Source organism: Pollicipes pollicipes, unplaced genomic scaffold, assembly GCF_011947565.3.
Source record: "Pollicipes pollicipes isolate AB1234 unplaced genomic scaffold, Ppol_2.1 Scaffold_7097;HRSCAF=8413_pilon_pilon_pilon, whole genome shotgun sequence".
NCBI classification, from domain to species: domain Eukaryota; kingdom Metazoa; phylum Arthropoda; class Thecostraca; order Pollicipedomorpha; family Pollicipedidae; genus Pollicipes; species Pollicipes pollicipes.
Window position 1 is genome coordinate 238,912 of NW_023597000.1, and position 27,835 is coordinate 266,746.

Sequence of the window (27,835 nt, forward strand, 5' to 3'; positions counted from 1 at the left end):
TCCGTGACGGCAACGATCGTTTTCAGATGCGTTGTGCGTGATCACAAATATCGCACCAGAAAATCAAACTGATGTCAACAATATTCTAAACATATGTAAAATTGTATGTCAAATGACAAAAAACACGGACTAGGATACGCCCAATGAGCAAAGCCTCGAGGCGAATTTTAAGCAAGGTACCACACAGTCATCCCCACTAAGCGACGTACGAAGAACCCGGACCACGTCCACTAAAAGCTGAACCATCCGATAGCAACTATCCCACGGGAGCAGTCTCCGACTCGTGCTCCTACAGCGCGGCGTCGCCAGTCACTGGCCGCCTGCTCTGAGCCCGCGTGACGTGCTCACTAGGGTGTCATCACATGGGATGTTTTCTCAGATTTTTATTGAAATGTATTTTTTCCGTGGCGCAGCATGCTAGGAAGCTGATTGACACAACCCAAAGTGCATAATTATTGGTATTTGTTGAGCTGGAACGATTTTCTTCTCAGACCAGAAGTGCTTATTTCGCTCAAAGCGTTACCTATGCGAAGCGATTTCAGTTTACACCGCTATCTACCATCGAACCTTCCACTAGTCAGCCGAACGAATTGCACCATTCGGGGCTGTTATTGTATATTTTATCATGAACATGCAGTTTATTTTTGTTTCCACCGTATTATTAAAAAAATATTTTAATTTTTCATATTATAAAAATGCTGACAATTATTAATTCTATGGAACACATTAGTTAAAACATTTGTGATACCATTGCTGCCAAAGTCGTTTACATATAAAAAAAAATAGTCATCGTAACGACATGTGGGAGTGACCCGACTGTCCCACTCCACGACCACAATCTCGCTCGTCCCATCATCAACACCTGTCTTCTATTTGCCAACACCGAGCTTAGCTGACCCGGCGCCAGGTGCTACCTTACGTTGGACTTGAATGAATATATTTGTTTTTGCCCTCATATATCCGATCAAGAAGCGTTGAATACAGCTTTACCTCACACTTTTGTGCTTTTCTTCATCTAACTTCACTGTCTACCCTAACGTTTGGTCTAATGATCGTGCACAGCCCCTATCACTCACAAAACGATGTTAACTCGCTTTGGAAATGTTATGTGTAGCTGGGGCCACTATCTGCAGGTAGGGAAAATGGTTCTTTAGTAAATTGTCTTGCGCTCAACAATTATGGCTTTTATTCGAAAAGTTATTCAGATTTGATGTCCTTTATCAGAAGCGCCGCCGTTTTTTCTATTCCAACGCAATTTCGTGATTGACGATACACCCAGGTCCTTACGGGCGGCAGGATGGTCTTCCGCTCGCGTGGCGGCGGGGTGGGCTCGCGGGGGGGGGCACCGGCGTCGGCGGCCGGATGTAGTTCTTGTTCTCTGGCAGGTCGCCGTACTTGCCGCCGCCCACCAGGTGGATGAACGCCTTGCGCAGGTCCATCGTGTACAGCTTCCCCGGCTCCTCCAGGAACACTGTCGCAGGATAGGGCTGAGCATCGAAGACAGTGTGGTGATGGCCACGCGCAGCCGCGCCCGGCGCGCAACAAAAGCCGGGCCCCGCGGTGTCCGCCGTTATAACGCAACTGAGCGTATGCCTCCCAGATATGTCGCATCGCAGCCGGCAGCACGTTCAAATGCAGCCCTCAAATGCAGTGGAATGTCACCGTTCATGACTCGTTGAAGCCAATACACACAGCATCCCTGTATATATATATATATATATATTGTATATATATATATATATATATATATATATATATATATATATATATATATATATATATATATATATCTCTCTCTCTCTCTCTCTCTCTCTCTCTCCGTCTCTCTCTCTCTTCTCTCTCTCTCCCTCCTCTCCTCTCTCTCTCTTCTCTCTTCTCTCTCTCTCTCCTCTCTCCTCTCTCTCTCCTCTCTCTCTCTCTCTCTCTCTCTTCTCTCCTCTCTCTCTCTTCCTCTCTCTCTCTCTCTCTCTCCTCTCTCTCTCTCTCTCTCTCTCTCTCTCTCTCTCTTATCTCTCTCTCTCTCTCTCTCTCTCTCTCTCTCTCTCTCTCTCTCTCTCTCTCCTCTCTCTCTCTCTCTCTCTCTCTCTCTCTCTCTCTCTCTCTTCTCTCTCTCTCTCTCTCTCTCTCTCTCTCTCTCTCTCTCTCTCTCTCTCTCTCTCTCTCTCTCGCTCTCTCTCTCTCTCTCTCTCTCTCCTTCTCTCTTCTCTCTCTCTCTCTCTCTCTCTCTCTCTCTCTCTCTCTCTCTCTTCTCCTCTCTCTCTCTCTCTCTCTCTCTCTCTCTCTCTCTCTCTCTCTCTCTCTCTCTCTTCCTCTTCTCTCTCTCTCTCTCTCTCTCTCTCTCTCTCTCTCTATCTCTCTCTCTCCTCTCTCTCTCTCCTCTCTCTCTCTCTCTCTCTCTATCTCTCTCTCTCTCTCTCTCTTGCACATGACGTCAGCCCTGGCAATGTGAACTGGCGTTACCCGGTAAACTTCCCGCTGTACGCGCCTCCGCTCCCATAGCCTTTAACAATTGGCGCCGGATAGGACGGCATGGGCGGGCGTTGGTCGGACCTTTTTGGCACCGCTGTAGGAGGTCGCCCTCATCATCCCAGGGCCGGATGAGATTGCAGCACGCCCACAGCTATTGTGGTAGAGCAGCTCCCGGTTCCAGTCGCGCAGGAACAGCTGGTCCCACATGAGCTGCAGTCCGGTCACGCCTCAGTATGCCGACGAACACCCTGCAGGCCGCCGGGGCGCGGAACCGGTCACAGACGGATCCGCCCGGTCGCATCGGTACAGGACGGCACCGGAGGCACCGACTGGGGCTCTCGTCAGGTCAGCACGGGTTTGTCACGGTAAGGTGATCGACGGAGAGACTGTCAGGGTTGTGACCGCAGCCGTTACAGGTGTCGATGCAAAAGGAAGGTTGCGGAAGAGATCGGGATCACCAACAAAAATGATTGTTATAGTTGAACATAAGTTGCGGCATTGTCTTGTGAGACATATCCTGTTTTTCTTTTTGTCTGGCATTCACTCTTTATGCTGTAGTATTTCTGCAAAGTTGCGACTTTAAGACGGGGGCCGGGGGGAGAGGGGGGGGGGGGGCAAATTCCCCATATGTTAACTCCAGAATATATTGGTACTTTGCGTCATAAAGGTACAACGACCAAAAATTGCTCACGAAAGCGAGACTCCCGCTGTTGCACAAGCACTGGATGGAAAGCCACGTTTTGATTGACAATGTCGTCCCAGCCTTAGGAAAATAAATATGCATTTGTTGGTGGGACTGATTTTTCACGATTGATGACAAAATAGATATATCGCCAGATCATTACACCTGCACCATAGTTACGCCTGAATGAAGAATGACAGATTCATGCTTCAACCACCGAAGATCAACGCAACAATCCAGCGAGAAGGCCAAACGTCGGCGTCAAAATCAACAGGCTAAATTAACAAGGACAGTAATCCTCTTAGGTCTTGCCCTACAACAACAAAAAAACTGATTGGTCTGTACCGGCGGCTAGCACAAACAGTGTCTGGTACCAAAACCTTCAAATACTGGCAGCTGCAACTGGCAAATCATGACCGTTGGCATACCTGTGCCTACCGATTCAACCCGCTCCGATGACGGAAGCTTCTTACCTGGACCAGCCACTTGCGCAGGAAGATCTTGGGATCCGCAAATTGCTCCGCCTGCTTACTGCTCAGTTCTTTGCCTTTCTTCAACAGCTCCAGCATCTCGTTATACTGTTTCACTCCAGCCTTGTGATCCTTGTTCAACAGCTCCGGAATGAAGTCCTTCGTGGACAACGTTACAACGCGTGTCAAAATATTGTCAACGAACTGACAGGATCGGGTGTGCCAAAATATATCGTTTACGTTGAGTCCTCCATCAATGTCGAAGGTTGTGGCACGCCCTCCTAACTATTGCGGCATTTTTCAGTTTTTTTTCTCTCATGCATTTCATGCTTTGACCGCACTCAGCTGTGAGCACCAGCATTTCCATCGCATGATTGTGTATCAATCGCGAGTGCAAGTGCTGCGTTTGCACGAATAACATAATGCATTCGTGCTACGCAGTTGACGGTTTGCTTATTATAAACATGGACATGGGCAGTTGACAACAACATGTACATGGGCCGTTGTACATCATGTAACACGAATAATTTATGGTGTTCGTGCGATGGGACACGCAGTTGTCCATTTCGCCCACCGAACACGATTGGGCGTGTTGGATTTTGTGCACGCTATGCCTCACTAGGTTCTTTTACAGAATGAAAACCAGTACGGGACCCGGAGCCGCAGACGAAAGTTCAAAATTTCACGGCGGATCACAAATGACATTCACGGAATGACATAAGTCTATCTTTACATTTGATCGCGGGAACAGAGAACATCAAGAAACCTGTGTAAAAGCATTTACATCCAACTTTCCAGACGCGATTGAATGCCGATATCTGGAGACATTCGAGACGCGATGCAGGATTTCCACCCTACCTGAATGACGACCTTTGGCCGGTTTTTGCAGATCTCCTGCAGGTGTTTGTGATACTCCGGATCCTTCGCTTTCACATTGTCCATGACGCGGTCGGCGATTTTGAAAAGCTGCTCTGTCGGCGGCTTGCAGTGGCGCAGCAGCAGGTCCAGGTAAACAGCCAGCTTGATGACGTACTCCTCTGCAGTAGGCGAGTGATAGGTCCGCCGCTAGGTTAGCAGTGTAACAGCTCAACGTTGTGGGTTAAACAGTGTCCCACCTTTGGATGGTATTTTCAAAATATACCCTAGCGAAACCTCAGGAGCAGTTACGTCTAATATCAGCACTGGGTAGTGCCACTGCAGCAACGTCAAGACATGATAAGCACATCAATTTTAATCATTTTAGGGTCCAAATTACAGCGTCCACGCCTTGTAACAGCACTACGCTTGTTCCCTGCGGTGGTCGCGATCACCGTCGTATGACAACGCAGTGACACTCTACTGGTGCGAATATAAGAATGCTTGTGATTTGCCCAGCGGGCAACAAGAGCCTATTACCATGAAATGTATTGGTAAAAATTTGAACCAGTGCGTTACCATAGACCATGTGATGCTCCCATTCCCAAAGCCAAAGTGCGCCTCGTAGAGAAACACTGTGGTAAACGCCAATGGGGAGAAATCAAAATCACAGTATAAGGCTTCGTTAAATTCGCGGGAAAGTAACTTCCTGTTCCCATACCCTTTTGTCTTAACAGCGCGATTCAACATTTCGTAGTATTCAATACACAAGCATTTTGACAAATAAGTGTGTGGCAAACATTACAAAATACACACGTTGGAAAAGCAAGGCGAATGTAATGCATCACTTTAATCGCGGTGAGCGGGGAGTCGAAAGAGGTTTCTCCCGCAGGAATCGCTGCTTCAAACAAAAATTCTGAGTTATTCAAGGGAATTTTGAGAATACTTGTAATACTTCTCAAATCGCACGTGTCTTATACAACAATAAATGAAAAGGTACAAAAAGGTGGCGTATTCCCTGTCAGCAAAAAGTTACGGATGAAGAAACGGGCATTGGCCTTTCAACTGCTCGACTAGACGCCTTATGTAGCATTGTTTCTGGCCTGGATGCTGATTAAAGCCATAGGTATGATTTTTGTATACCTGAAACAAAAACATGTTCACTAGACACATAGCAAGCGCAGTGAATGAATATTTCGCTCAGATCAATTATAACCCTAGATATGAATACAGAACCATCTGTCTGATATTGACAAAAAGATAACGTACGGTATACTCGTCACAAGGCGGTTTCGCATCGACAAAATCCCGTTGAGTGTCGCTGACGTACCAGAGTCCGCCTCCGGCTCCATCGTCAGCTGCAGCGGACACAGCCAGTACGGCTGCGTGTGGGTGAAGTTCTTGTTGAAGGTGTTGAGGACGTTCAGAGCCTGAGCCGCCAGGATCAAGTGATCGTCGCAGTCGAGAGGCCGAAGCGGCAGCGAGCGGTCATAAGCCTGCGCGATGTGATGACGGTTGCATCGCGTGAGAAACGGCACGCATTTGAATCAGCGCCGAGCTGAGCAGGCCCTCAAGGCACGTCGTCACCCTCTTACCCTTACACTGACGGGGCGAGGGTAAGGGCAGCCACCGCGATACATCATGTCTATAGCTCTAGAACATCAAGTCTATAGCTCTAGAATAGCTCTAGAACAGCTCGAGCTATCTTCCTAATGCTTCTAGTAGATCATGCCACATGAATTTCGGATATGCCATGACATTTCTGGTTCATGTCAGGAGCGTCTCTTTATATGGTTTCACAGGGAGGGGCTGAGCACCCTCAATGCTGACTTGAGCCCCCCCCCCCCCCCCTCATTCGGGTTCATTTGAGCCCGAACGCATATGAGCAAAAAGGAAATAATGAATAGCATGATGGCCCACATAAAAGTAAGCTCATGTTTTGCTAACAGTGACAAGCGTATCAGTCGCACAATCGTGCTTGTGGCAGTCTTCGCCTGCCAATTAGACGGTAAAAAAACGATCAGCGGCAGTGAGGTCATCAGTGACTCCACGCCCGCCCAAACGTGACATCAAAGGGTCTCCACATGTCCTGGTGGTCCAGGATGCACGACAGCTGAACCTGCTAAAGGTAATTGAACGTCCGGCCAAGTGGCCACGGTGGTGCGGCCCGACTTAAACCCACGTGGCTACCAAGACCAAGCCACACAATTGTCGAGGCGTTCGTATCTGGCGTGTGTGAGCGCGATTTCCAGATCTAACGGCCACCAATCGGCCCTCAGTCAATGTGTGCACGGGGCGAGGACGTAATCAAACCATGACGCATTGAGGAATATACTAATTAAGCGTATTTGTGCTATCTAGTGCAGTCTTTTCAACTTCAAAGGTATACCAGAGCTTATTTCGCCACATCTGACGATTGCTTCAAGGTCTTCAAATGTGAAACATTCCCTTCAAGCCGATGTGAATTCCAACGAAATGATTCTCGAACTAATCCAGTGGAGCGCACACCGTGTGTTTTGCCATTTTGTTTTGAATGATAATTCAAATGCCGCTGCAGTCCAATTTTGTGCGAGAAATAAACTTGACGCTGTTGAGTAAAACGTGTGTTAAGTTGTATGTGAGCCACATTGTACAAACTGTAGTTTCACAAAGACACAGTGAACCGATAATTTCCAACATGGTCGGGAGACCTCACTCAGTGTTTCATTTATCCGTTCTCACTAAAAATAAAGGGACACTTTAGCATGTTTGTGTTCATGCAGCTAGGAATCATGAGATACACACACCGCTCTTCCCATTCGCGATAGACGAACTGCTTTCTTAGAAGCCCTGCGGAATAGCAATGCAGTGTGATTGGGACGGCCATGGACTTTTAAAGACTTACACTCCGAACCTTTTAACTGGATGCTCTTCTGGGATAAGCACTCACGCTAGTGCAACTGCACGCACGCACGCTAGTAGATACTGCTTGCCTGGTAAGCCCTAACCCGATCGTGATATTTCGGGTCAAAGTCAGAAGCGTACGGCGAAAGTATCACGTGCCGCAATACTCGGGACGGTCCACCCTGCCCTCTGATATTATTTGACCATCAGCGCGGCCACTGTCACCGGCCGCAGACTATTCCAGTCGGGCACAAATAGCGAACCCCTAGAGCGGCTCGAACCCACCCCGCCACAGGTCTGTGAATTGGTTTCCTCGATATAACCCATGTTTTTTTGAAAACGTCGTTTTACCACCACCTCCCGATATATTGAGAGCCGATTACTTTCACCATGAGAACTGCTAACTGATCACCGCAAAGGCCCAAGATTTAAGACCTTTGTTGTTGCATTAACTTCAAACACGCGTCAAAATGCTGCTCAGGCTATTCCGTCACCAATCCTTTCGTTCCGACATTCAGTCACCTAATCCGTTCGTTCAGTTATCGGCACGTCTGTTGAGAAGTTCGCACAAGCTCAGAAATACTTTTATATCAGGGCACGTCGTAACAGTGCACTCAAAACTTTTCCACACAATATCGTTCGTACGTGCCAGACCACGCCATTTTCATAAAATCGTTTTGTTCGCCTCGAGCCGCTTTCGACGAACGACGAACGGTACCTGTTTCCGTAGTCACAAAGGCTCGAATAAGCAAGCTTTCTTCTGCAGATTACACTCCACTACAAGCATTCTAAGCTCATACAAATGCAGCTTTAAACAGCCTTAAAATGGTAAGCCATTCCTCTGCAGCAAAACAGCTTTGGAATCGACAAAATATCCTTTTATCACACAGGGCACGCAAATGAAAGTGTAAATTTCCGAGGCCAACTCAGGTTTGGGACACGTTAGATGAGCCTTATCGGCTCAGTCGCCCCACCCTCAATCGATTTCGAAAAGTGACCCTCCTGCCCCAGATCATGCCATTTCAATGATCTAGGTAGGTATTGGCTTGGCCATGTCGAATCAAGCCGTTGAATGAGACATTCGCTAGTAATGTGTTTTTGCTCGTTAACTCTTCTGTGCAATGTGGTCTTCGAATTGCACTCTGCGTCAGCAAAGGTCATTGGCATCAGTTGACCTTTGCTTCTGGATTTCGTGAAACACCCACCAGCTGTGCGACGTAAAGGTTTAACTAAATCTTAGACAGGTGAAAATCCTTTTTTACCTGTGTAATCCTGCCTCATAATTTTGTGGTATGGGCCAACCAGCACGACTTGTCGGTGTGTATTCGGCATTACGCTTGGTGGTGTCGTTCCTTATTCGCATGTGGCCCTTATCACGAAAGATAATCGATCATAGGTCACTGAACTTCTGCCCGATAGCTAGTGCAAAATTTCCGGCTTGGTTGTAAATAATGTCAAGGTGGTACATGGCAAAACATCACTTTCATGTTGACCTCAGATCAAGAAAAGATCCAAGCTAATATGTTTAGAGCTACATGAAATACATAACGACGTTTCACTTGTCTGTATACCTCCATTTCGTCCCAAACTAACAGGAGGGGGCAGGGCAGGTACTCATTCCCCGCCAGTTCTAAGCTGGCGCAGAACCCCGTCAGTGCGAGGGTTAAGACCATTTCTCATTGCTTTGTGTTGCCCTGACAAGCCCCGCTAACTAACGCCTCGTTTCGCACCACCGGGTCTAATCTTACTTCGATAAGCACGTTATCGATGAGCTTCCACTGCGGGCTGCGGTTCGCCCTCTGTCCCTTCTGTTCCTTGGTCCTCTTGGTCAGGGTCTTCTTGAAGCCGTCCAGCAGCTTGGGCTCGGCGTCGGCCACGCTGACGTGCCGCTTGTTCTCCTCCTGGAGCAGGTGTGTCAGCCAGACGTGGCGACGTACGGGCCGCGACAGCAGCGGATACTGGCCCTGTAGCCTGCGGACAGCGAGAACCTGTCGCCACCGTGCGCTCAACGGTGACTCAAAGCTTCTGATTGGTCTGCTGTTGCGTCAGGGGACGGCATGAAAATGCGGACCAATTAAGGCTCATGAAGAGTATAGCATCCAGCAAGCCAGTCAAAGATATACAAATATGATTAGCACCATGGTCTTACCAGCGCCATTGTTGATGTCCAACGCGACTGCGTCTAGTGACGAGTATTTGATGGTGTGGTGATTGAGATGGTATGCTAACTCAACTGACCAGGCCCTCCTTCAGAGGCAACCAGCATGACTCATGGCCTGCTGATCCGTTCGTGTTCGGGCGATGTGTCATGCGACCGGGGCGTCGAACCAGCCTCGTCCTGACTTTACTGCGTGCTGACCCACTAAGGAAGTCACTTGCACGGCCCGAGGCGACACGCCTGTGACACCCGCAGCGGCCAACCTGACCTGACGAGCTGCTGACCTGCTGGGGAGGGCCACTGCCTGGCCGGGGTCACGAGCAAGGACCGTCAGCAGGGCGCGCCCGGCCACATCACTGGGTCGCAGCTTGGTGTGCTTCTTCTTCCGCTTGCCTAGCTCCTCATCCTCATCAGTGTCGGACGAATCGGCGTCATCCTCACGGTCGCGGAACTCGTCCTTCTCCTTGCGGATCTTGGCCGACTGCAGTTTCTGTGGAGTCGGAGCCGGTCAAAGGAGGTGCGACAAAGTCGAAGGATAACTGTGTGGCGTTGGATACGAGTTGCTGGCATGAACATGCACACCTTCCTTCATGTTTCGAAACCTGCTTTCCTTTCCTTTAGAAAGCAGTCTGCGCACTTTTACAAAGTACCGATCGGACAGTTACGGCGTATGCTGAAAAGACGGCACCCGTACCTCGTCATCCATGACGCGGCCGATCTCCGTCTGCAAGCCGGCGCTGAAGATGGCTTTGACCTCTCTGACGAAGCTGCCCAGCTCGTCTTCGGCCTTGTAGTCGCCCAGGTCATCCGGATATCCGCACTCCCGCATGGCGCCGTGCAGCTCCGTTGTCAGGTACTCACGCATGTCGCGCAAGTGCTTCTCCTTGCTTGCCGGCGGCATCTTGGGCGGCTCCTGGCAAGGTGATGGACAGTGTTGGGCACAGTACAGATCTTGAGAACCACGGCGCTGATTTGGGGCTGGTGGAGCCGAAAGCTGATCGAAAAAGGAGATTGCGCGTTCTGGATGGTGTTACACACCTGTAACGTATACCCAGCGGACCAGCTCAAGCAGTTTTTACATGGGACAGACCCATGAGCAATTCAAAACGCCTATCGTGGACTGCTCCTTGCTATCCTCCTGTTCGGCGGTACGTTGTTTGTTTATGTAATGTGTTGCAGCATAACACATTTTCGCTAAACAATTTCAGCGGTCATCGACACGAGTGGGTTGCAGCGTAAACTAAATGAAGCCACATTTAATAGATCTGATTAATGGTGAGTTTAATTGGTTGAATTGACTAGACATAATGTTTCAAAAATAGACACTTATATATACATGCATACATATATCATTCCAGTATATATTATTTCATTTTATCTTGTTCCAGCATATATATATATATATATATATATATATATATATATATGTTTGTGTGTGTGTGTGTATATGTATGTAATGGAACAAACTTCTTTATCATTTTTCGCTTTATTGTAAAAGGCGATAAACGGTACGCTAACATAAATATTACCAAAAATTGCTGCGTGTCATAAGACTTAAATTCGGGTACCCTTCCAAAGGAAGAAACAAAACAGAAGACAGCCACCGGGCATGACACTAATAAAGAGCCTCCTCCACAGCTCCAGGCGCTACCATCGCCACTGCCTCCGTCTCCTGCTGCAGTTCTAATGCTTTCATGATGTAATACTGGAAGCACGTCGCCAGCATCCGATCGTCCCCGGTGTTGATGCTTATTTCGTACATTGATGCGTGTATGGTATCGGTGCGAAAATTGATTGAAACTGGAACCTAATATTTGCGTTACACACTGAAGAAGACTGCGTCTGGGATGGCAAAAAAGTGGCAAAAGAGGACGACATTTGAAGGAAGGTATCACATTTTTAAATTAGCAGATTCCATTAATTATCAACTACAGCATTAGACCCGGATTCAACTAAAACTGTATTTTGGGGGAACTAGGGGACTGGGGCACTTTTCCTATCCCAGAGGACGACGGTCGGTGCACATCAAGGACCTTCAAGGGCACAATTTTCTATACCCAATCCATCCGCTACCCATGGGGCTGTGCGCATAACATCTTTCTACCCCTTCCTAATCGGTTTCACCGACACATTACCAGTTTAAAATTGTTATGTAGAGTTAACAAGCTTCATGTTACCAGGAGATGCTGGTTACGCGGTGCCGCAGAGCTAGATGTGTGCTCATCTCAAAGGGGCGAAAAGGGTTCAGAAAGGTTAAACAAATACAACATTTGAAAAATGAAACACGTGAATCCAGAAAAACCTCCCCCATCTGTGCAGACAGTGTCACTAAAACATCAAAGAAAGGTTTTTAAAAAGCATCCAAGCTCCCAACACCGTTCCACATATCCCAAAAACCATAAGGGGAACATTCCACTTGGTCCTATCGTATCCGCATGTGGTGACCCTTAAGGGGAACATTCCACTCCGTCCTATCGTATCCGCATGTGGTGACCCTTAAAGGGAGCATTCCACTTCGTCCTATCGTATCCGCATGTGGTGACCCTTAAGAGGAACATTCCACTTCGTCCTATCGTATCCGCATGCGGTGACCATTAAGGCAAACTGCCATAGTTCCCCAGCAGGATTTTAATTCAGACTTTGGCTCTGATTCCTGCTCACCTGCCTAACACAGAGTCGTGCTCGAAGGAAGAGAAGAATGCGATTCCGACCGAACCTCACACGGGTAGTATCGCTTTCGTCATGAATGTTGCAAATATGTACGGCAACACTCCCGTTCAAAAAGGATAGGCCCAGTACTGAGTTTAATCAAGGAAAACCAGGATTGGATATGTATTTTGGGATAAACACAGTGGTCTGCGCCAAACCACTAACGCACGTGTTAGCCACTTTCACGATGGATGAATGCAGCGAAAAGTTTGAAAGGTTTATCTTAAATGTTTCTGTTTGGTTTTAGTATATAATAGACACTCTGATCAGAAAAAGACTGTTTTCATGCAAGTTCATTAACATGCAACAGGCCAGCTAGATGTATCCAACCACGAATAGCTCGACACAAACACGTGATGGTACATCCAGCGTCCGGGACACAAAAAATATTAAGAAAACGTCCAAGGCATGCTTGAATTTGTGCAAGAGCAGTGTAAGAGGGTTTCCAAATTTGTGACTGAAGCTTTCCAGATTCCCACCTTTCCGCCGACAGTATTCATGGGTTTTATTTCCTTACTGCCATTTCAAAAATGCAAGGTAAAATGACTGATCTCAAGGCAAGTGTCGGCACCGAGAATGCAGTGGTGGACGAAACAAAGAACTGCGTACTTATTCTCAATTAGCGTCTTTCAAAGAGTTTTAAAATACGCTTATTGAATGTCATCTGCTAGCTCTAAACAATGACAGTCAATCGTGGGGATGGATTGCAGCTTTGAAGCGAATGGCCGAGTGTATCAAGCAGAGTGGAAGAGATACCCGAGGCAGAATGTGTGCCAAAAAGCTTATGTTTAAATCACCTGAACGCTCTTGCGGAAGCTTACTTTAACACAAAAAGCAGTGCTTAAAACTGGCAAAGAATAGAACACGACTTAGCGGGTTAATGGAAAAATGAAATCTGTTCCTGATGTTCAAGTGCAGGTGGGGCAGCAAAAGAAGCGGAGTAGTTGGTTTTCCCCAACGACGTACATAAACCAACATCAGCTTAACGTTTTCCAGGATCCGTGGAAATCGGAACTCGGAAGGATTGTGGGCTGGCAACAGAGGCGAAGGTCTCGCCGCCTTCTCGGAGAAAACATGACCCCTGTAATGGCTCTGAAGCCATATCACAAGCGCCCGACACATATAGCGCCCGACATAGATAGCGTATTAGCCTATAAAGGGCAAGGTGCATAGAGTCCCCGCAACGATTGTGCTGGTTTTGTTATCGCCAAACTGTTGAAATGTTCGCCAGTAATTAGTTAATCAAATAGGTACAAATTATTACATAGTTGTGACAGCGAACTGTGTAAATCAGAGGGCTATTGAGCCAGTACCATGTACAGGGATACGGATGAAGCTCTGAATCTGTGCTGTGAATGTTCAGGCCGGTTTGGCTGGACCTGCCTCACCGGTTGTGACAATGGTATTGTGGGAATAAGATCTCTGTTGCCATTTGTGTAACCGCTGGTGGGATAGGGTTCGCACGGTTCTGCTCCAACTTTCACTGCCATGTTGTCCACTGAAATTGTATCCGTAGAATACATGTGTATCATGTTCGCCCTTTCAACATGTGATTGGCGAGCAAACTTGTCCCCTACATAGCTCAGTTTGCCGTCCAACCTTTGTTTATCTCCCTCGCAATTTCATAACCGCCCTCCAATTTCAGAGACACTGCTGTACCCAAGCTTGCTGATGATGCAGATTATTGAAATATTATTTATTATTTCAAATGCTGGATTATTAACTTGGAATGCCTTATTCTTGGTGCGCACCTGTCTGGACTGAAATCCGGCTCCACTCCAATACCAATGGAGACCACCATAAAAGGGGCAGCATACCAAGTGCTGTTAATTGTATCATGCAAGCTTAATATAAACATTATCATGGCTATCATGCAGTCACGGTCGACATCACATCAGTAAGCACTTAGCGTGTTATGGAAGCATGAAAATGTTACTTTGTGTACTTATTTTTCCCAATATCCACATCATTCTGCCACATGCTTTGGATTAGGGGGCATAGTTTCAAATAATGAGGCTCGAAGACACTAATAAGGCTTGAAGGCATAACTTGCCAGTGTTTGATCATGGTGCCCACTTATTATGACAAGTGGCAAAGGTTGCGTCCGTAGTGAGTTATTGCTATCTTTAATCATTTATGCCCAGGTAATTTTAAGTGGTAATCCATATAACCATGCTCACATTTTGCATTCATTATAAAGAGTGCAGTGTATACCCATTGATGCTTTCAAGGCACCAACTTGGGTAACATTACAAAAAAGAACACTCAAGATTGCACAAGATCAAAATCACAAGATCCAAAGCACAAGACCCAAATCGCAAGACCCAAATCACATGATCAAGATCACAAGATCAAGATCACAAGATCAAGATCACAAGATAGAGATCACAAGATCAAGATCACAAGATCAAGATCACAAGATCACAAGATAAAGACTACAAGATCAAGATCACAAGGTTGACGATTACAGAAGGTTTGTGCATGCAATCTGCGTGCTAAGGCCTTCGACGCCAGGTCGGACCGCTCCTCACGAAAATCCGTTGTGCACCCCTGGTCACGGCCTGGAAATGTGGCAATCCATCTATTTCGTGAGCGTGTTGAAAATGAGCATGAATGTTTAAAAGGACAAGCAGGGGCGTGGATTAGTTCGTGCTCTCGTCGGCGTTCAAGGGTCAGCGAGCGGCTGGTTGCGGGAGCATGAGCACCAGATGCACCGTCGCTGGTCTGGCACTGGTAAAACCAGTTCAACGCTAGCCATTGGAAGCCGTTCACCAACGTGCAGTACCAGCGCACGGTGGGCCCCCCGTGCTCGCGCAGCTGGTGCGCCCCACTGACGCCGGCTGGCCGCCGCCGCAGCTGTCTGGCCGACCGGCTGCTGCCCGTCGCCTCGGTAGCGGCGTAGCGGCTTTAGACTGCTGTTGCCGCTGCTGCCTTGGACTTGGTGTGCGGCGGCCGAAGCACGGGCGAGGTGTGCCAGTGCCTGCTGCGCCACCACCTCGATACGCTGCAGGTACAGCATGACTCGGAGCGCGCCGGCGTCTGCGGCGCCCGGCCGGCGAGCCGTCGCGGCCCGGTGTCCTCCATCCGTTCGTCGTGTGACGCACGTCCATGCCGCGGCTCAGCGTCACAACCGGCCTGGTGAAAGTGCTCGTCCAGAACCGCACCGTGATGTGTGACGAGGACGGCCCGGCGACTGAGCGCGCCCGCCAGCACAGGCTGTACCGCAGACGGCCGGAGCCAGCGACGAGCACGCCTGGCGACTGAGCTCGCCCGCCAACACGGGCTGTACCGCAGACGGCCGGAGCCAGCGACGAGCACGCCTGGCGAGTGAGCGCGCCCGCCAGCACGGGCTGTGGCGCAGACGGCCGGAGCCAGCGGACTGCCGCATGAACGGCCATATCACCACCCATCACGCATGAGTACCGGGGTGACGGTTACTTCCTGTGTTATGCTAAGCGCTAGTGTTGGAATGAACATCAGGCAAGTTGGTGACGCTTTCATCGGCGCCCTTCACACGAGTGACCGCGGATTATCAAGTGCCATGATCACCACTGTTCAGCTATGAGCGACGGTGCGCTGTCCGTCTTCGACACTCTGGGACATTGTCATCACGGCTAAAGATGACCAGGCCCAGACCTGATTGGAAGGTTGTGAACACCACATATCCCGATGCGCTCGAACTGCTGCTTATTTAAGATTATTTGGAGCTCCAGAAGTGAATATATACGTCATGCATTGACAGCTGGTAAGAGAGTTGAATGCAAACTGAATGAAGGCGAGGAGAAATGAGAAACGTAACTTAGCACGGATAAATTCTGGACGAGATTGACACGCATGGCACGTAATTATGCCTGCCATCAAAACCATGTCCGAACATCAGTCACGGTTCCTAGTTTCCATGTAACTGTCCATTCCACTTGCTTCAGTATTGCGTTCTGCAAACGCTTCTGTGATTTGTTTACAAAACATGTTGCACTCATTCAAACGTGTGATTTTTAGAATACACCGTCAGGCCCTTGATCTAATGTGATCTTGGTTGGAGTAGTGTTCAATGCGGCCAGAAGTCTCATATAATTGCTAAAAAAGTGCAGAGAGCAGTTCGGCACAGCCACTTATGTGACATTCTCACATTTCGCAATAAGGATGAAATAACTGGTATAATTGCAAGTCAGGGATGTAGTGTTCTATTCAGCTGGGGGCGGGGGGGGGGGGAGGCGGGGACTTAAACCTCCCAACTCGAACTAGGGCCCCCTTTGAGAGGAAAGTGGGCCAATCCGTTGTTAGTTTGCTTCCAGTGAACAGAAGTCATAAATCGCTGCCTCCGTGTATCAGCGGCCGCGTCAGGAAAGGGTCTTACATTTCTGACTCTCATTCTCTGGCGAATTTTTATCCAGACCGTTCTTGAAAGTTGCGATAACACATACTGAATGAAGGAAAGTATGTGTATAATGCATATACACTGATGTATAAAGAGAAATATTCTGTCAAGAATATTGTTGTTATTTATGTTAAGCAAATATGCTAAAGGAAGTAAAAGCAGCTTACATGGTTTGTTTACGAAAAACGCACCCTAACGCATTCTAGCAAAAGCATCTAAAACTAAAGCTGAAGCATCTAAAAATCTAAGCTATGGCTTAAGAGGTCATCGACACGACTGGATTGCAGCATGGATCAACAGGGTCCCCCAGTGCATGACCACATGGCCACCGGCTCATCTGGTGTCGGGTTCAAGCTGTCATCAGGTCCTCCGGCCCTTCCCTCTGCAGCGGTCAGCTTCCATTCACCGAATGCGGATGTGCCACTTCAGAACGAACGAGTCTCTGAGGCGGAGGCCCCTCCGGTATACCTTCTCAGACCGGCCCTGCCGGCCCTCAGCCGCGGTGTCGGAAGCACGCCGATGCCGTACCTGTTCCGCAGGCGCGCTGCGGCATTCGGTAGACTTCCCGATGTATAATCTTTGGGCGGACGGTGTCACACTAAGAGAGGTTGCGAGAGACTCAGGTTCCGTATTGTGGGTCACGACCATAACCGGCCTGGGGATGCAGCTCTTGCCAGTCTGGTGAGGCATAGAACGCATGCATAACTGGATTTTAAAGGGATTTGACAACCAAAAATCTGTGTGGCTGAATATGCAGAAATTGGAGCACATTCTCCCGAATGATCGATGACGTTTTTGCACGAGTTTGTCTTCCGCGCATCCATAATCCTGCAATGTTTTGACCGTTACGCGGGCCCAGCGGGAGGCAAATACACTGCTTGGTAAAAACCGCTTTATGGCAGCGTTTTATATGCAGCATTCCTGCCGAACTGAAAAAACAAAACAGAATTACATTTCCAGTGTAAGTGATTTGGTGGGCTGAGTAATACGTTTTTTATCAGTGTTTCCGTTCGTTTCAGCAACATCAAATGAGAAGCTTGTTTTATCGGCGAGCCGTATAACTCCAAGAGCATTTTGTGATGCTCCCGAGGTTGGCTGCGGATAGCCGGTTTCGGTTCTGTGAGCGGCCGACCCAACACCAGCGGGTATCATTTTGAATTTAATCAAACTAGAATCGACCGTTTGTGTGATGCCCAATTGGGCTCAAGATAAATGTGGTTCAATACATTACAGACAAGTAATCGCGGCCATTCATATTGCCAGGACCCCTGGCGATGTGCCACTGCAGTTCATAGTTACTGATTGTGCTCCTGCATTCCACCAGTATAGCTGATTGATGACCCCGTTCTGGCATTTCGCTTCAATTCAAATAGTTTAATTCACAAAAACCACATGTGAGTTAACATTTATACATTTATGAGATTTAGGTTCTTAGAGTATTCGCCGGTTAAATTACGTCATATATTATAGATTTTTTTTATATTACGCATATTACGCCGAACACGTCGGCGTAATATGCGCTCGTTATCTCATTCTCCCTGACCTTGTTTGAAGACACTAGCCATCTAATCCTTCCATGAACTTATAATTCGAAATTTAAAGCGAGGTCAGCCTTGGAGTTTTTAACTTCCGTTTCGCGTATATCATGCAACGAGTGTATACACACGAGTGAATGCGAACTAACGAACGATCATCATGAGCGATATGCATCATAGATGCTATCGCATGCGCGTCACGTCATTTCCACCTTCGGAATGTCACATGCTTGACTTAACGTTAAGTATGTGGCAATTCGGAACGTAATGGCCAATTTTGGGCAAGTTCTTTTTTAGCTAGATCATGACGTAAAACGCTTGGTACAGCGATCGAGCGAAACCAAGTAGAAATATTACAACATGCATAACACGACGCCGTGTTCGACAAGAGATGCTTACTGTGAGCCCACCTATACATATATATCGACATATATATGATATGATTATAAATGATATGTCAATATGTCGACACCAGCCAACCGTCAAACTGTATTATAAAAATCAAATGACATTTGCTCACAAACAAGATGACAAAGCTTTACGACATGTTAAAGGCAAAAACGGCCGCAAAATAGACATCGTCATTTACTATTGTAATACGAAAATATCGAACTTTTTTATGAGAAACATCTCAGACAAACCCGACAAACTAAAATGCACCAATGTAGTGTATCAATTCCAGTGCAACATCGAAGGCTACAAACTTCGTTCCATACACTACATTGGTGTGACCACAACGACACTCTCACGACGCCTGACAATGCACTTACGTGACGGGGCACCTCTGGACCACATGCGACAGGAACACGACATGACATTGACACGACAACAACTGACAGACAGCACTGGCATTTTACGGACGTGCGGTGACAGAAGACGCCTTCAAATTTGGGAAAGCATATTCATTAACGAACTCTCTCCGGCCTTAAACAGACAGACAAATTCTTGCAGAACTCTTGAACTACTAGGTGGTGGGCGGTGAGCACTTCTGATGTGCTTGTGGCAATAGTGTTCCCATTTTGTATTTGTGGTGTTCCCATTATGAGTGTTTCTTACATGTATGAAAGTAAAAATAGGATTCCGTCTTACTTCAATTAGCTGTTATTCAATTATTAATTATGCTTCATTTATGCTCTCCGTACCAAAAGATGCTTTCCAACAGAAGTGCACAATTTTTCATCCTTTAAAACCCAAAGCTTATTTCTTGTGCAATTTAGTCTTCTCCGACGATGAGATAGGATCTCGAAACGTTAGAATGGAAGGAGTGATGAATGTATAAGTAATTTTGTGCGAACCATCTTTAGTCTAAGCGATGACGCCAAATCAAAGAGCCGGAACTAGAACGGTGCATCAAAAAGCTCGTCAATGCTGAGTCAGCAGTTATTTTTAATCAAACCTGTATCAAAGAAAGGATTCTGCCAAAATATTCCAATATATATATATATATATATATATATATATATATATATATATATATGTGTGTGTATATGTAAATCATATCGACATATATATGCAAATAGACAGACAGATAGACATGTGCCTCATTTTTCTTAGGAAAAATTAGTAGCAATTCTAGTAAACTTATCCAACATGTTTAAGAGATTGAAAATGACGTGCTCTGTGCACTATTTTCCGTGGAAAACCTGCTCACAGGCTAGCATGAGTGTGGTGGTGCAGTGGAATTTCCTACCAAGACATTTGTGCACATGACATTAACACAAATTTTACTGGTATGCATGCATGCAAACAGGAATAGCAGGGCTACTAAATTCCTTGAAAGTTTCTTTATGCCGGCCGGTTGTTCTCATTTCGCAAGTCCGCCAATGGTCTTTCTTTTCAAAGATTCTTGGGTGTAAAATTTTGAAAGACAAAACCTAGATGCGGTATCATACTCCCATATTTCAGCAGCTTTATTGAATGGCCTTTGAGTTGTAGACTAACCCACATAGACTGCCTCTGTTGCAAAAATACATGTAGCTCAATAGACATACGTCCCTCAATACCTCGAGCACACCACCGGCAGCCGGCAACGGACTGACTGGGACGACATCTGTCTGGACCTGCTGGCCGCTGATTGGGGAGCTGCACGATACCAATGATATGAATGCAAGAGAGAAAATCATCCATAAAGAAGGAAAGGTGCTACGGCTCGTCACTGCCTCGTACACAACAGGTCGCGCGAGACGCCCCAGCTGTCCTAGGCGGCTGCGTGATCACCCGCATCTCCAGACCCTGATGGCCGAGCGAGGGGCGGCGAGGGATGCCTGGCTGGCTCTGCGCGCCCCAGAGTATTGTTCGGACTTCACGCGACTTCGAACAGCGTGAAGTGTGCCATGATAGGTGCCAGACGTGATTCTCTCTGAGGTGTGGTGACTTCTGGTGGCCAGCGCAATTATTATGTCTACCTTAAATGGATTCGCCATGACGTCACCAATAATCCGGGACGATACGTGAGGAGGAAACTCTGACCTGGCTGACGAATTCAACCGTCACTTTGCGACGGTTGGGGTCCGAATAGCTGCCACGGTGAGGAACAGCACGCGGCAGTCCCCCGGACCGCCGAGGTCTGCGCGACCTAATGCACTTTCAAGTTCATAGCTTTCCCTGAACTATCCTCGTAGATCCGACGCGTGAGCAGTTCGCGAGCGGTAGGTGTCGTAATCATTCGCGGATCACCGATGGTAGTGATTTGCGGACCATATGCAGATCATCAATTGCTCACTTGCGACTCAGGTCTTACCGACGAGTGGAAAATCGCGGACAGTGTGCTCATCCTGGAACCAGGTGATTCGACTGTATGAGTTAACTACAAATCCACGTTTCTCATAAATGTACTATACAAAAGTCATGAAAAAGTCCTTTGTGACCATTTCAGCACGCATTGTCATTGCAGTGGTATTCTCAGCCATGCCTAATACGCCTACGGAAAAGGTTGCGGCACTGGGGACACTGTGCTCAACGTTATCGCCGAGCTAGTGAGGTACATCGATAGCGAAGAAATATTGCTCATAACAGCCGTCGACCTGTCGAAAGCCTCTGACAGTGTTGATTATGATCTGCTGAAAACAAAGCTTTAGGGGCACGGCGTGGACCCTGACTAGTTGAGAGCTATTTGAGTGGTCGGAGGCAGGTGGTGCGTGGAGGACCGATGGCCTTACGGAAGCCAACGGAGTACCCCAGGGATTCGTAGTCGGTCTGTTCTTGTTTACCTAGTTCACAAATGGCTTGTACAGTCACGTGTCACATGACCGGCTCATCTCATATGCAGATGAAAGCCAGCTCTTGGACCATGCTCTTCAAACAAGCTCCATGCTCTCCAATAAGCTGACTCTCCGTGCACTACAAAGCCGCCCGGATTGTCAATTTGCCAACTGCCAGGTCTCGTCAGCGCAAAATCTCCTAAAATGAGCAAAGAAATGCACCTATGTTCTCAAAGATTTTAAACACAATTGAAAGAAAAGCTGTGATTTCCACTCAACATGGAAGATGGAGACTGTCACACTTTCACAGCACATAACATTTATCGGTGTGATCGTGGACTCAACGCTTTCGTGGGATACGAACGTCGCCAGAGTCGCGCAAAAATGCAACGAGAATCTAGCCTTGTTGTACCGCCTCGTACATTACGTTACACCTAATGTTCTCAAGATTATCGTCTTGCCGCATATAACATGCTGTCCCAAGTTACACATGTAGAAAATTCAAAATTTATGAGTTTTGCCACCAGGATTGTCTTTGGCAACAGACGTGGCCAACACATGCCACCGTATCGAGAATCTCTAGGCTGACCCCGGATTCACTTTATACCCGATGTTCCACTGCGTACTGAACTTGATGGAGGGAACAGACGTGCTCAAACTGTTTAAAGCGTTCAGATACGAGAAATGACCACCTGGTGCTCCATCCCTGTTCAGCCCCCTGTCCCTTTAGGGGAGATGCGGCCCTCCATGGCGATGTCTCTTTACCTGCCTAGCTGCCGACTGGAGGTCATCAACCGGGCCTCTCCTTGTCATGCCGGGGCAACTCGAACCACCTGCCTCCGATAACCGCTACATGTGCACAAGGGTCAAGAGCCCGTGCTAGAGAGCTGAGCTACTGTACGCTCGTGTAGGTGCAGTTCTGTATGTCAATGTGGTCCCCATGCACTTGCACTTTGTATTCATTTATTTATGTGCATGCGCTTGACCACTTTCTTTTGTTTCAAATTTGGTTATCGTCGTTCTAGGTTTATTGTTTCCACATCGTGCGTATTTAAATACAATCACACCATGGTGTTGTCCCGGACCGAAAGTTCCGGACGTTGTAAAGAACCAGAGACTGAAGTCACCCCGTGGATGGACTGTGAGAAAATGCAATACAGCCAAAAACAGCTGAGTTAATTGTTCTTACCCGCCCATTCTTCATTGTAGTATTGTATTAACTTGCAATAAGTGTACGCTCCTCATACGCCTTCCGCCCATATGCTTAAACTCTAGGGTTGTTTTTAGCGTGGGATTGGGGACGTCAGTTACAGTTTAGGTGTTTGCTGTGCAATGTTTCTTAACGCCTGGTCGATTTCTGTAATGACATCACGTCGAAGGTAACACTATAGATCCGACTTCGTGTAAACGGTGTCGCGCCCACGTACGCTCACTAACATAAAACGGCAGACTTAAAAGGAATGTTTCACATTTAAAGATATCCAGGCAAGCATCAGATATGATGAAAACAGCTAACTTATAACTATTGGTATATTTTAAGTAGAGAACACTGCTCTAGACAACACAGTTTCTCTGTTTAGTAAATATGCTTTCGAAACGTCATCGTTTGATGACGTCATCGTACCTTTCACAACATTGATTGAGAGCCAATTGACGGCCAGTTATTCACGACTAGTATGTCTGGAATTCAAGCTCACGAACGCCAAATATGAGCGACTTGACGATTATATGTTTCTTGGCCTTGATCATCACCCGTCTTATGGAATGACATGACATGAATAACGTTATTGTCACGTCATGAATGCCAGTGTGACTTTGTAAGATACTCTCTCCGATATAACTTTCCTCATTTTCGCGAGCGTGTAGCACAGAAACTAGAGGGGCTTAGGTCTTAAGAAGGGCAGGATTGTGAACAGCACTGAAATTTCTTCAATATCGCTAATTAATTTCAAAGCCTCATATAAATATGGAACATTTCCTTTAACCAGTTTCGAGCGACGTTCATGGTCTGCTACCTCACACCGAAAACTGGCATTCCTACCTCACACCGCTTCTGACATCCCACACGATATGCAAGAGGACTGACCACTCCATATATTGCGCTTGACAGCGTATAGCCACTCGCACTTATGACAACATGCGTGTGCTAGCACGACTGCATGTTTTTATCTCAGTTGAGCTGTTTTGGTCCCGTGTATCTACGGGGCCCGGCTGCCGAATGCCCATCCAATCGCCTGAATGTCCACCGCTCGGGGAGCTGCTTGCAGAAATACGCCACTTCAATGCCAACGCAAGGTCAGCGGCAGAACACTGTGCTGGCGAGGCCTTTTGCGCTGATGAAATTAGTCTGAAGCGATTGATGCTTCAGGTAATTGTGGATCAAGGTCTCCGAAATACGCAAATATTTTGGGTACACTCTGTACTTGGGTGAATTGGGCCTGCGTTATCTGCATTGCCCCAGCTTACTCGGTTTGACGCGAACGTGCTGTATTCAAGACGGCTCACAAAGCCGAGTCGATTTCACGCCGTTACCGAACCGGGCCGCTGAGACCCGACGTCAGTTTTGAAGAGCGCCCCAAAAACGCCGGGTCGGTTCGTTTGCACAAGTGCGCATACATCGCACACATCCATTTGCGCTTTCGCCAGTCCGACTACCGTTTTTATCCAAGTCGAAACGAGCCAATGCCGACATTGGTACTCCAACTTACAGCGCCAGATGCGACGCGTACTGGTTGCATAACAATCGCGTTAGTATGGTTAGAACTCCGTGACCTGTACATACGTAGCACCATTAAAGGGAAACACATAATAGCTCGCCACGACATCGTAAGCACATAATATAGTTCACCATAAAATGAGTGCTAGATAGGTGTTCTTTGCCTATGCCAGTAATCAATCACGGGAAGTAAATGGCGCAACCCTAAACCACTTACAGAAGGGAGAAGGACGATACATGGCTATGACAAGTTACACCAGGAAACTACTCCCTACGAAGCGTGTAAAAAATCGCGGAGTCGATACTCCCTGACTGGTGTCTGCGTATGCTCTAAGCCAAGGCAAAGTCAAGATGTTAACTATATCATCTGGAGAAGCTTCCATCCAAAATGGATCAGAAAAGACCGCGCAGATGGTTGAGTTGATCAGGGGACTCGCCTTCTGATTCTAAAGCGGGGTGTGTTCAAGCCCCCTCAGACGATAACTTTTTACCATTGACTGGAATCGCCTGCGGCCGGTGGCAGCGGCCCTGCTCATGGTCGTGCCCGTGGCTGGGTGACGTCAGCGGGCAGGACGGGCCGGGCCGAGCGTTGTGGTACGGTACGCTTTCTTTGCAAAATTCTGTCGTTGACCTGTATTTGGTTTTCGGTGGTGGGGTCATGGCTCACGCAACAAGCACCGCTTAGCATGAGCACTGATCCCAGAAATATACGCGATCAGAATGCTTGGACTGTATCATAAGAAGGCATACAATGGTTGAATCACGCCTATGTCGTAGGCGGTCTCACCAGCAGTTGCGGGCTGTACTTGTGGTGCGGGAAGTGCTGTCGCACAAACTCCTTGCCCAACAGGCTGAAGAGCGCCTGCTGCTTGGCCTCCGAGCTGAGCTGACCCCTCACACGGGAGGCCAGCGTCCGGTTCACCCTTTCCATGACCTGCAGGGCAGAGGAGGCGCACGCTCGGGTCAGGCCCTCCGCTGCCACTCGGGCCACGCGTCAGGAGCGTCGATGCGTTTAACACATGCAGCGGAAGGCCTCCGGAAATTGTGCGCGGTGGAGGGAGAGGGAGGAGGGGAGGGGGGGGGGGGGGCAGATCACACCGCCCCGCTATCTCAAGAACCGTCAGAAAACGCATGATGAAACTTCCAGTGGTTGGGTACTACAGGAAAAATACGTTTTGCTTAAAGCTGGTGACCCCAAGCCAACATTTTCGCGGTGAAACGGATCGGGCGCCACCCGATTCCAGAGTGGGACAGATAGTTGGCCAATTGGCTGACCGGCCGTGCGGGAGGGCGGCCGGGCGCAATAGAGTTTCTGAAGCAACAGCTGAAGTGCGTCAACGGTGTAATGGATGAAAAATACAAACGTTCTGCTTCACAAGTGCAAAATGCACCAATTGTCGCTGTGTGTAGGAGCAATTTAGCAAAATGGCATGATTCACCTATCAGTATTCGTGTTCGTGACAAACGTGGGGTTGACCAAGATTGGTCCTATTGAGCTATTGTGAACTCGACTTGAACGGACCTCTGTGACCCAGCATAACCTTTACATTATAAAGCACAACAGCATGCACAAAAATGTCGCCGTGTGGTCAGTAAAAATCCATTGCTGCAGACGTACCGGGAATACATTAGCGTTTATTCTCACGCTTGGACGCTGGCTGCGCTAATGAATTTTCAGCGTGTAACTTCGCAATTTGCCGGTAGATTTTTTCCATTACTTTTAACAACGCGCTAGGGTTTCATTTGCAGGTAGACGAAAAGTGTACAGATTTGTCCACACACTCCTGAGACCATCCAAATTTGGCCATTCCATAAGCCATACGGCGATCAAGGCCAAGAAAAAACATAATTGTCGAGACGTTTATATGTAGCGTTCATGAGCACGATTTACAATTATAAAGGGCGTTAACTGGCTCTCAATCAATGTTGTGCGGGGTACGATGACGCAATCAAACCATGATGCATTGAGGAGCATGTTTACTAAATGGAGAATTGTGCTGTCTAAAACCGCTTTCTACTGAAATAGAAGCGTGCCCATGTTATAAGTGAGATTGTTCCATCATACCTGGTGCTGCTTGAATAAATTCAAATATGAAAGATTCCCTTTAATCGATACCTGCTTTACTGTTACGTGACTCGCTTCGGGTGGTAAAATGCAGCGCGACATCTTGTTGCAAAAAAAGACAGAAAATGATATCTGCTTTAACCAAGACATTTCCGGGGTTCCACAGCAATCCACACATTTAGTGATTGATAAAATCTGCCTCGAATGCCAACTCCTTTGCGTGAAACCGCCACTCTTCTCTGCGAATGTGGGCCCATCAAGACTGTCAAGCACAGGCCAACGGAAACTGCGCAGTCCCTGTCGACCGGTCGCTTGGCGCGAAGCGCACCGGCCGTCGACTTGCCCACAATACATGCCTGCTCTGCCAGGAAACCGGTGGGCATACAGATAGCGATCGCAAATGGACCCGCGTACATATCAGTAATCGCCAAGACCGCATGCAATTGTGTTTGCTTTTCGTAAATAGCGGATGACAGCATGTTCCGTGGTATGGTGACGGCAGAAAACTCGTTTGCATAGGAATTCAATTGGATGGGTTCCACGGCTGACTCAGAGAACGAGGATGCTCTTACAAAACCAGCTAAATGGGGCCATTGACCCCTCTGCAAAAAATGCGGCCTTTTTAGGCCGTTTTTTTCGGGCACATACAATTACAAACGGACAACACTGACAGCATGATGCGAAAAGTTGAACAGTCAGTCGGGCATAGACATATGAAACAGCAAGTGTAATGTGTTACAAACAAGACGTTGCTGTAAGATCAATACTAAAAATACATTATTAATTGCTGATTAGGACAACGCTCCTGAGAGTACGGTGCTCAACTGACAGTGAGCCTCGCAAAAAGAGTTTGATAATTTGCATCGTTTGTTTATTTTATGTTATTACTATACAATTGCTTATGTTTGTGTTTTTGTTTTATGTTGTTTATAAAAGTCTCTACATCATAATACCTTTTGTTGTCTTATTACACCGAAAGCGTTATCAGGCAAAAAAGGAAAATGTCCCCGATTTGGCTTCATGATTTGAACCTCCATCTTCAGTGCATCCACTGCGTTCCGCCACACGTGTTATATGGTGCATATGTATGCTATCAATTCGTGCGATGTAATCCTCTGCATCAAATACAGAGGCAAGAACCAAGTAATGCCAACAACGTTGTTTACATCCAGTGGTTGTGGGAGAAAACATGGTTTGAATGATTTCGTAGCATTCCTTAAATAGACAAGTCTTCATCATTGAAGACACGTGGCACGATACTTCGTCGTTAGTGTCCAAGTTTTTTCTCATTTTTCACGGCGTATAGCGTAAGACTGGGATACAATTACATGACGGTGGCTTGCGTCTTGAAAAGGCAATCCAACCATTGGAAGAGTTGGTGGCATTCAACATATTTGCTATTCGACACTCCTGCAACATGACAAAGCCAGTCCACCCCTGCCAATTAATATTAATTTGATGATCCTCTGCGTAATCCCTGACAACACCGAATTTTACATCTCATTTCAGCCAAACATGTTTCCATGGCCGCTCGGCAAAATGCCTCAGGGATGGGTAAATGTTCTCCGATGTTTTTAGACCACAAGTTCTGTGATTCATTTTACACATGAAAGGCAAAAGCTGCTTATTCGCAAAGTCTGCATCTCAACTAAAATAAATCACAACAATCGACATATTGCCACTTTTGGGTCTTACCTGTCACTGCAACTACCCGT

General features: G+C 47.4%; 1 protein-coding gene across 1 annotated transcript in view; it reads right to left on the reverse strand.

Moving 5' to 3' along the window:
* Positions 1-256: 256 nt before the first annotated feature.
* LOC119108941 (uncharacterized) overlaps positions 257-27,835 on the reverse strand; it is a 47,406-nt gene continuing 19,827 nt past the window's right edge. Inside the window, exons 2-11 of the mRNA XM_037232482.1 lie at positions 24,843-24,989; positions 10,212-10,430; positions 9,802-10,007; positions 9,108-9,330; positions 5,807-5,972; positions 4,480-4,658; positions 3,625-3,780; positions 2,619-2,679; positions 1,347-1,471; positions 257-289 (exon numbers count right to left, since the gene is read on the reverse strand). Of these exons, the coding sequence (XP_037088377.1) occupies positions 257-289; positions 1,347-1,471; positions 2,619-2,679; positions 3,625-3,780; positions 4,480-4,658; positions 5,807-5,972; positions 9,108-9,330; positions 9,802-10,007; positions 10,212-10,430; positions 24,843-24,989 (1,515 nt within the window). The remainder of the gene's footprint in view (positions 290-1,346; positions 1,472-2,618; positions 2,680-3,624; positions 3,781-4,479; positions 4,659-5,806; positions 5,973-9,107; positions 9,331-9,801; positions 10,008-10,211; positions 10,431-24,842; positions 24,990-27,835) is intronic.